We start from the raw sequence: 10,346 nt of genomic DNA, 5'->3' as shown, positions 1-10,346 counted from the left end.
TGTTGACAGTACAGAACCTCATGGAACCAAGGGTCCATTGTGACATTGTGGAACCAAGGAGACTGTTGTTGGCGGTACAAAAGCTCATGGAACCAAAAGTCCATTGTGACATTGTGGGGCCTCATGGAACCATGGAGACCATTATGACACTTCAGGACCTACTGCCCCTTCAGGACCTACTGAAGGGGCCACTGTGACTCTGCAGGGCCTTGTATAACCAAGGGGCCATTGTAGCATGGCAGGGCTTCATGGAATCAAGGGGATCACAGTGACACCCTGGGACTCCATAAGGGGCTTTGGGGCTCCATGAGACTTAAGGGCCATCCTGACTGTGGAATTAAGGACACCATTGTTACACTACAGGGCATCATGGAACAAAGGAGGCCATTGTGAACCAGTGGGGGAACACGCTGAGACCATTGTGACACTTCAAGGGCCGTTGTGGAACTGCAGGGCATCGAGGAACCAATGAGACCATTGTGACATGGCACGGCCTCATGGGAGCAAGGAGCTGTTGTGACACTATGGGGACTTGTAGAGCTGAGGGGCCCTAGTGACCCTGTGTGGCACCATGGAACCAAGGAGAGCACTGTGACACTTCAGGGCTCTGTGGAACTGAGAACTCGTGTGACAGTGAGGAGCCCAATGGAACCAAGGGCCCATTCTGTACTTCAGGGGTTCACAGAACCAAGGTGCCGTTGTGATACTGCAGAACCAAAAGAGACCATTGTTACACTGAGGGGCTTCATGGAACCAAAGAGACCATTCTGACACTCCGAGTCCCCATGGAACCAAGGGGCCATTGTGACATTGTGGGTCCCCATAGAAGCAAGAAGCCAGTGTGACACATCCAGGCTTGGTGGAACCAAGGGGTCATTATGACCCTGGGGAACCCAATAGAACCAAGGGGCCATTTTGAGACTGTGACCTCATGGAACCAATGGGCCATTGTGGCATTGCGTAGTCCCATGGAAACAAGGAAACCATTTGGAGACTGCAAGGTCTCATGGAAGCAAGGGGCCACTGTGCCACTGTGAAGCCAAGGAGACCATTGTTATATCACTGGGCCTCATGGAAACAAAGATCTATTCTGGTCCTACAGGGCCTCATGGAACCAAGGGGCTGTTGTGATGCTGCAGGGCCCCAAGGATCCAAGAACATGGAACAGGTCTGGGTGGCTGGGCCTCCTGGGGGCTGCCTGACTGGCCCAGCTGGCCTTGGCATGTTGAGGGTTGCTTCTCATCAGCCCATGAAACCCTGGAGTTCTGTGCTCTCTTTCCTGTGGGAAAGAACTGTCCTTCTCCTCCACGGGTTCATGGCCGAAATTGGGATTCCTCCTCCAGATTTGATTATATCCAAGGATTGTTCCCATATGAAACTTGCCAGGACAGACAGCTCTGGCTGGCCTTGTGTTCTTGGGGGCCACCTTTCATCTGCCTTCAAAACACTGGGGGCCTGTGCTTTTCTTCCCATGGAAAAAGACGTCTGTCAAGTCCAGGCATACATGGCCAAAATTGCGAATCCACCTTCAAAATTCCTTATATCTAAGGATAGCTCCCAGACAAAAGCTGCCTGGACTGTCCAGGTTCCCTTGGCTTCCTGAGGACCAGCTCTCATCTGCCTTTGAAACAGTGGGACTCTGTACTTTCCTTCCCGTGGAAAAGAACCATCCTTCTTGTCCTGATGCCCATAGACAAAAGTGGGGTTTGGCCTCCCAAATTCTGTCTGTCCAAGGATTCTTCCCTGACAACAGGTCTGGCTGGCCTTGGCCTGCTTGGGGCTGCGTCTAAACAGCCTTTGAAACACTGGGACTCCACCCTTTCCTTCCTATGGAGAACTGTCATTCCAGTCCAGGAACCCATGGCTGAAATGGAATTCCACCCTCAAAACTCCCCATATATCCAAAGACTGCTTTCAGACAACAGCTGCAAGGGCTACAGGCCTGTCTTGCCTTGGCCTCTGGTGGCTGCTTCTCATCTTCCTTCAAACCCTGGGGTTCTGTGGTTTCTTTCCTATAGAAAAGAACTGTCCCTCCTGTCCAGGCGCTCTTGGCCTCAGGCACTTGACCACTCCATAGGGAAAGAGGAGCGCTGTGCTCAGTGGGATGGAGACTGAGGACAGCAGAGGAGAGCCCTGGGAGGGACTGAAGGGTGGTTTCAGAGATGTTGGATCCTTTTGACATAGTAGAGAACAGGCATAGAAAGGAAGAATTAATGCCAAGAGAACCTGGGGAGGCCCAGACTGGACACCAGGAGAAAGGAATTTCCCTGCCAGGGCAGGGCTGTGGTGCAGCACGTCCCCCACAGGGAGCCTGGAGCAGCCCAAGGCTTTATGTGGGCAGGCTGGGGCAGGCAGGAGGCAGAGCTCTCAGCAAAGGAAGGGGCCAGCCAGGTGGGGCAGCCAGGGGATGCCGACAGCCTGCAGAGACAGAGACACAGTTTTGCTCAGCATCAGAAACACCTTTTCTGTTCTTGTCCCAAATTGTCATCACTGTAACCAGTTCTCTCCTCTACCTTGAACATTTTGTCAGTCTTGTGCCGCACAGGGATCTATTTAAACTACAAGAAACTTCAGTATTTCAATCTCACTTCGAGTTCACGAGAAATTTTTTGAGCCCACCCTGATGGACAGAATCTGATGCAAAGAGCACCAAAGCTCAAGAGGCTCATTAAAGTCCTTGTGCTGTGTCTGTGCTGCTGAGCTGGGTCAGGCTCCTGGCCCAGAGGCAGCTCCTGGCAAGGGCAGCGCTGCAGAGAGACAGCTCTGGCCAGGAGCAGCTCCTGTGCACAGCCCAGCAGGGCTGGGGCACTGCCAGGGCCATTCAGGGACACCAGCAGGGCACAGACAGAGCTCACAGGGGCTCAGCACTGGCAGGGGCTTGGGATGTCCCAGAGGGGGCTGTGTCACAGCAGCTCGTCTGTGGCTGTGTCATAGAGGCACAGAGCAGCTGGGATGTCAGCAGAGGGCTGTGTGACAGCCCAGGGTGGGTTGTGTGAGGTCACAGATTGGGTTATGACATCACAGAGTTTGTTGTGTGAGGTCATCAAGCAGCTATGGCATCATAGAGGGGACTCTGTGACATCACAGAGCAGGCTGTGATATCATGACATGGCTGTATGGCATCATAGAGCAGGCTGTGAGGTCAGAGTGTGTGCTGTGACATTACAGAGTGGCAGTATGACATCACAGGGAGGGTTTTGTGGCATCACTGAGGGGGTTGTGACATCACACAGCAGTCTGTGACATCATAATGTGAGGCCACAGAGCAGATCCTGCTTTCATACAGTGTGGATCTGGGGAATCAGGGAGTGGGTTGTGACATCACTGGGTGGCTGTGTAACACCATAGAGCAGGCTGTGAACTCACAGTAGAGACTGCGAAATCACAGAGTGATTTTCTGACCTCACGGAGACTTCTGTGATATCAAAGAGCAGCTCTCTCACATCATAGGGTGGCCTCCCAGAGTTGGCTCTCTGACATCACAGCTGGCAGTGTGACATCACAGGGGACTGTGTGACATCACAGGGGCTGTGTGAGATCACTGGGGAGGTCACTCTGCCCCGGCCCCCCCTCACAGCTCCCCCCAGAGCAGTCCAATCCTGCTCGTGCACAGCCGGGTCCCCCCCTGTCCCCCTGGGTCCCCCTGCCCCCAGCCCCACAGCCTCCACCAAAGGATGTTCCACAGGATCCACCCCAGAGCCTGACATGGGGACGGGGGACGGGGCCCTGGGGGTGGCACAGGGGGTACAGGGACCCCCCGGCAGCGTCCCCGTGTTCCCCAGGGCCAGAGCCTGGGCCAGGGCTCCTTCACCCTGTTACGAACGAGGGCTTGAGAGCGCTGAAAAAATCCCCAGCAAGGGATCAGAAAAATCCATATTAAATATTAAGGGACAGCAGCACAAAGTTCCTTGGCAAGAGTCACTCTGCTCCTGAGTGGACTTCAGGCACACCAAGGAAAATAAAGCAACAAAACCAAACAAAATCCAGAAAATGAAAACAGAAATTAACCCAGAACTGGGGCTTTCCTTCCTCTGGACAAGAACTCTCCTTCTCGGACAGGTACCCATGGTCAAATTTGTGATTCCATCTCCAAGATTGTCTATTGTGACAGACTGGAAGAGATTGTTGGATCAAAACATTTCATGTGTGGGCAAGGAAGGGGCAGGTCCAGCCTTGCCCTGCCCTGGAGCCCCAATCCCCCCAGAGCCTCTATCCCAGCCCAGCAGAGTCTGCCAGTCCCTGGCACAGCACAGGCAATGCTCCACAGCCACCTCTGCAGCCCCCAGCCCAGCTCCTGAGGGACCAAATGAGCCCAAGTCCCACCTGGGGGAAGGGCCCAGGAAGACGAAGGGGTATTGAAGGCTGACCACAAGGCAAGCACACATCTTGGCCCTACCTCCTCTTGGAATTTCCATCTGAATACTGCTGGAATCCAGGATTTAGTATCTGTGTGTGTGCTTCGCTCTATCTTTTGTTTCTTTTGCTCTTTGTGTGTCTTCTTCTCCTTCATCTAATTCCCTCTTCTTGCAAATTTCGAGTAACTTAAATTTGAACAAGCTACAAGTTGGTGAAGTTGAATGGGCCAAGTTCATGCTTTGAGAAATATTTTTTGTTGATTGAATGTCATATTAAACCTTTTGCCAAAGTTTCCCTGATTTTCTAAAAGTGCCACTAAAGGTGGTTTAGTTGTTTTGACCTCTTGATGATCTTGTCAGTATTTCTCCAGTGTGTCCAACTCAGAAGACACAAACAATTGTAATTCCTTTTAAATGTCTCCTGGACTGAGTTCTCTGGGGGATGGGGGTCAGGGCTTGTGTGTCCTGCTTGGCACACCCCGGCAGGGCTTTCCCAGCCACATTCCACACTCCATTTCCCAGCTGGAGCTGCTGGTGCCTCTGAGTTGTGCTGCCCCAGCCCCAGGGACGCTCTCCTTGTCTGCCCATTCCCCCACGGTCTCTGGGCAGGGATGGCCTCAGTGGGGGCTGCTGACATCCTCAGCACCTTGGAGGCTGCTGCTGAATTTTCCTGCTGCAGAGGCTTGTTCAGCCTTCAGCTCTTCAGTGCAGGAATTCAGTGTCCCAGGGCTCATTAACATTGTGAACACCTGAACAAGCCAAGCCTCTGGGAATAATTTGATTTAATTTCCAAATCTTTTGTGGTTAAGTAGATCTCAGTAGTGTATTCAAAGTGAATACATGATATTTAAAAAGACAGCGAGAATAGATTTTTTAGGTCTTGTTTAGTTTTGTTTTCCTGTTCATAAATTGATATATGCAGTCTCCTATTGTCACTGAATCCAAGTATCTCCTTATGCAGTCTGAATAGATATGAAAATCAAGACCCTTCATGGCTGACAATCAATCAGACTCTGTCCTTACCCCCACCCCACCATTTCCCCCATCCAAGCCCTGGCACTCAGAGCAGCCTTGTGCAGATCTGAGCTCCCTCCATCCCAGGCTGCACCTGCAGCTTTCAGCTCCTTGGCTCCAACTCCCACCTGCTTTCCTTGGAGAAGGAGCTGCCCGAGACCCAGAGGGATGTTCATTTCTTGTCAGCCAACAAAGCCAAGGGAAGGCACAGCTCCATCAAATGCAAAAGTCATTCCTCTGCTGGATAATAAATCCACTTTCCACAGCAGACAGTCTCAGAGAAATGGAAAACATCTTCTGTGCCCAGCACAGATCTCAAGGTCCCCCAAACTCTCCCTGCCCTGATTCTGCCTAGATTTGCTCTTTGCACACACAAGTCACACACTGAAGTCAGGAGCTCCCTCCATGCCCAGTGGGAGGAAAAGAGAGAAAGGGAATAAAGAGCTGTGCAGAACCAAGGTCCAAGTGCAGCCCCTGCAGTGGGAACCACAACTCATCATGTTTGTGTCCTTTGGGCTCAGGGACTGGTGACACTCAGAGGCACAGAAAGGTTTCTTGCCAACAAACAGAAGTTGAACATTTGAACAGTTTAATAACGATCACAGCTCTTCCCTCAGCTCACTGTGATGTCCCAGCAGCATCTGACATGTCCACTATGCCCCAGGGATTTCTGTACAGGAACAGTTTTAGACAAAGACATACGATAAGATAATTCTGTCATAGATATAAACACAATTAAAATTATGACTAATGATATATTTTTTTTAACTTCAGAATGATTGGGCAACTTCCTGCAGCTCACAGCATGAAACCAATCAGGTGGGTGGGCACAGAGCAGGCTCCTCTCTAGGGCACTTGCCTGTTTGCAATGCCTTGCACAGGCGCTGGCCCTGCCCCACAAGGCCTGACCTGAGTCCTGCCCCTGCACGCCCAGCCAGGCTGAGATGGACACTGATGGTTTCTGGGCCAGGCTCTCTGAGCCCAGCCCAGCTCCCTGCAAGTTCTGCCAGCTGCCCTGAGCTCTGGGCAGCACCAAGGGCCTCTCCCCAGCCCAGCCCAGCCGGCTCTGGCCCCACAGCTCTGCTCAGGCCAGGCTGCTCTGGGCACTGCCCCACGCTCTCAGCCCCTGGCAAGGGCACAGCAGCAGCTGCAGCTCCCACAGGACTCAGCCCCAGCCATGGGGAAAGGTGCATGGCCAAGGCCAAAGGAGGCTCCCTGGCTGCCCTGCTCCCCTCGGGCTGAGGTGCTGAGAGCTCTGCAGCCCCTGCTGCCATCCCATCTGCCCAGGGCAGCACAAGAGCCCTGGCCTTGGGGCCCTCAAGAGCTGCTCCTGCTCCAGGCCCAGGGCCCATGCCAAAGCTGGGGCAGCAACAAAGCTGTGCCCATTTCTGTTCATTGCTGCTCTGATGGGGATGGATCCTCAGCCACTTGGAGGTTGCTGATGAATTTTACTCTTCCAGAGGCCTCTTCTATCTTGAGCTCTTTATTTCAGGAATTTAGTGAGAAAATCACAAAACATTTGTTCAAAACACCTGAACAAGAGAAGCCCTTGAGAAAAAATTAAGTTTTCAAATCTTCTGTGGTTAATAACACAGACTTCAAAAGTTAATTTAAAGTTAATATATTGTATTGGAAACAATGCAAAGTGAACTGTTTTTTCCTGTTTTCTATTCTTGTATGTAGATTGATATCAGCAATGTCCAATTGATATTGACCCAGAGAACCTTCTACTACAGCCTGAAAAGGTATGAAAATCGAGACACTTCATGGCTGACAATCAATCACACTCTGAACCCACCCCCTCCCCACCATTTCCCTCATCCAACCACTGGCACTCCTATGGATCAGGAATGGCGTGGCCAGCAGGAGCAGGGCAGGGATTAGTCCCCTCTGCTCAGGACCTTGAGTGCTGTGTCCAGTTCTGGGCCCCCAATTTAGGAAGGACATGGAGGAGCTGGAGCGTGTCCAGAGAAGGGCAACAAGGCTGGGGAGGGGTCTGGAGCACAAGTCCTGTGAGGAGTGGCTGAGGGAGCTGGGGGTGTTTATCCTGGAGAAGAGGAGGCTCAGGGGAGACAAGGCAGTGTCAGGGGAATGGTTGGACTTGATGATCTCAATGGTTTTTCCACTCTTGCTGATTCTGGAATTCTCGGAAACCACCCTTGGAGCAGTTGCAGGATGAGCCCTGGGCCTCCTCTTCAGGAGCTCCAGCAGCCCAGGTCCCTCAGCTTCTCCTGCCAGCCCCAAAGCCCATCCTGTCAGTCCTGCAGAGCCTCTGCAGCTCCTCCTCACTGCCCAGAACAGGGAGCCCCAGAGCCAGACACAGCAGCCCAGATGTGCCCCCCTGGCCTGGGGTGCCTCTGGCAAGGGAGCAGCACCAGGCACTGCAGGAGCCTGCAGACAATTCCTGCAGCACTTGTAGGATGATCCTGCTGCCCACGGGACGTTCCCATGGTGCCAAGTCAAGAACTGCAATGGGGAGTGGGGCCAGAGAGGAAAGGGCAAACAGGGATGGGCTTTTTGCAGGGTAGGGAACAGGGGTGGGCAATAGGAAGAAATCTGGATCAGGAAACAGGAAAGAAAGCAAAGGTGAATCCAAGGAAATGCTGAGGGCAGTTTGGGGGTGGCTGCCATGCAGCCCTGGCTCTGAGCAACAGCGTCTGCAGTGGGACAGGAAACTCCCAGCTGATGGGAACAAACTTTCTGGCTGACTGCAGAGGCCAGGACAAAGCTGAGTGGTTTCCCTGGTGTCCCCCAGCCCTTGCTGGCCCCAGGGGCTGATGGCATTTGTGCTCCCTCAGGGTCATGTCCCCACACCAACAGCATGGGGGTGCTCCCCCTGCTCTGTGCAATGCAAACAGGGGCTGCTGAGCCACTGCTGCCGTGTCTGTGCCTGCAAGGATGGGGCACCTGTGTGAGCTGGGGGAGAGGCCAGGGCTGCAGAGGGGGGATGTTGTTGGCAGCTCCATGAGGACGCTCTGGGACGCTGCCCTGGGCTGTCCAGCACTCTGGGGATGGATCAGCCCCTGCTCTGCTGCTCCTTCCCATCTGCCCCAGGGCCCTTGCAGAGCCCCAGCCATGCTGTTTGCCCCCAGCCTGCCCACGGCCAGCCTGGGGCTGCTCACAGGGGTTTTCTGTCCTGAGCATTGGCCTGGGCGTGTTCTTGAGAGAGCCTGGGCAAGGAGCCTGGAACCCCAGGCCCTGGGCTGAGGCGTCAGCGCTGCCCCAGCAGTGCCCATGGCCTGTCCCTGCTGCAGCCCCGGCACTGCCACCCCCAGGGCTGTGCCCGGCCCCGAGAGCACTCAGGCCCTGCAGCAACACCAGGGCCAGCAGGGCAGCGGGGCAGGGCCACGGCAGCAGCACTGGCAACACCAAGTGCTGCTGCTGCTGCTGGGCACAGCTGCTGGGCCAGCCCTGATCTGCCCCAGCTCTGCACACAGACATTGCTGCTGCAGCTCCAGAGAAGGCAACGAAAGGGCATCTTCTGCAGAACACTCTGCTGGGAGATCCTTTAGTTCCTTTAAAGCCACCAAGAGAACAGCCCTTCATTGACAGAGTCTGTGGTCACAGGGAAGGTGGAGAGAAACAAAATGACCTATGTCACAAACAATAACATTACTTTGTGGACAACATTAAGAAGTTAAACTAAGAAAAAGGACCACCAATATGAAACCAAAAAGAAGAATCAAAGATGACTTTTATTACAAGTGATTTGTAGAAATTGACCATCAGTTTAATGGTCCTGAAACCATCCAGTCATCAGTCTCTTCACTGCAGCCTTGAGCTCCTGGTTCCTCAGGCTGTAGATAAGGGGGTTCAAGGCTGGAGGCACCACTGAGTACAGAACTGACAGGGCCAGATCCAGGGATGGGGTGGAGATGGAGGGGGGCTTCAGGTAGGTAAAAAATGAGGTGCTAATGAACAGGGAGACCATTGCTAGGTGAGGGAGGCAGGTGGAAAAGGCTTTGTGCCGTCCCTGCTCAGAGGGGATCCTCAGCACAGCCCTGAAGATCTGCACATAGGAGAAAATCATGAACACAAAACAACCAAATGCTAAACAGGCACTAACAGCAAGAAGCCCCAATTCCCTGAGGTTTGAGTGTGTGCAGGAGAGCTTGAGGATCTGGAGGATTTCACAGAAGAACTGGCCCAGGGCATTGCCATAGCACAGGGGCAGGGAAAATGTATTGGCCGTTTGAAGGAGAGCATTGAGAAAGCCACTGGCCCAGGCAGCTGCTGCCATGTGGGCACAAGCTCTGCTGCCCAGGAGGGTCCCGTAGTGCAGGGGTTTGCAGATGGACACGTAGCGGTCGTAGCACATGATGGTTAGAAGATAGAACACAGCTGCAATGAAGAACAGAAAGAAGAAGAGCTGAGCAGCACATCCTGTGTAGGAGATGTTCCTGGTGTCCCAGAGGGAATTGTGCATGGCTTTGGGGACAGTGGTGCAGATGCAGCCCAGGTCGCTGAGGGCCAGGTTGAGCTGGAAGAAGAACATGGGCGTGTGCAGGTGGTGGCCGCAGGCTATGGTGCTGATGATGAGGCCATTGCCCAGGAGGGCAGCCAAGGAGATGCCCAGCAAGAGGCAGAAGTGCAGGAGCTGCAGCTGCCGCGTGTCTGCCAATGGCAGCAGGAGGAAGTGCCTGATGGAGCTGCTGTTGGACATTTGCTGGGGCTGCACATGGGAACCTGTTCATGAGGAAAGGACAGTGAAGTGTTTGAGGAGATGTCTATAACCAAAATCAAAGCCATTTCCCATACACCCTCTTCTTAAAACACATGGACACACTTGTCTGTTTAAGAGTTCTGACATTTTCTTTTTAAGCTCTCCCCATGTTTCTCCTGCTCTTCCAGGATATCAGAAACCCTCGGCATTTCTGCTGCCCTTGGTATAACAGAGTGAGTTCCCTGTGGCAAGATAATGAGTGGAGACTGGAGGGAGAAGGTCTCACTTGATTGTGTTTGGAGTTTCTTTGGGCT

General features: G+C 53.3%; 1 protein-coding gene across 1 annotated transcript; it reads right to left on the bottom strand.

Moving 5' to 3' along the window:
* Nucleotides 1-9,099: 9,099 nt before the first annotated feature.
* LOC141730234 (olfactory receptor 14J1-like) lies at nt 9,100-10,032 on the bottom strand. The gene has a single exon (XM_074547665.1). The coding sequence runs from the start codon at nt 10,030-10,032 to the stop codon at nt 9,100-9,102; it is 933 nt and encodes a 310-aa protein (XP_074403766.1).
* Nucleotides 10,033-10,346: the final 314 nt, after the last annotated feature.

This window comes from Zonotrichia albicollis, chromosome 9 (genome assembly GCF_047830755.1).
Source record: "Zonotrichia albicollis isolate bZonAlb1 chromosome 9, bZonAlb1.hap1, whole genome shotgun sequence".
Taxonomy (NCBI): Eukaryota; Metazoa; Chordata; class Aves; order Passeriformes; family Passerellidae; genus Zonotrichia; species Zonotrichia albicollis.
Note: the sequence above shows the minus strand (reverse complement) of the source record. Positions and strands in the feature narration are given on the sequence as shown.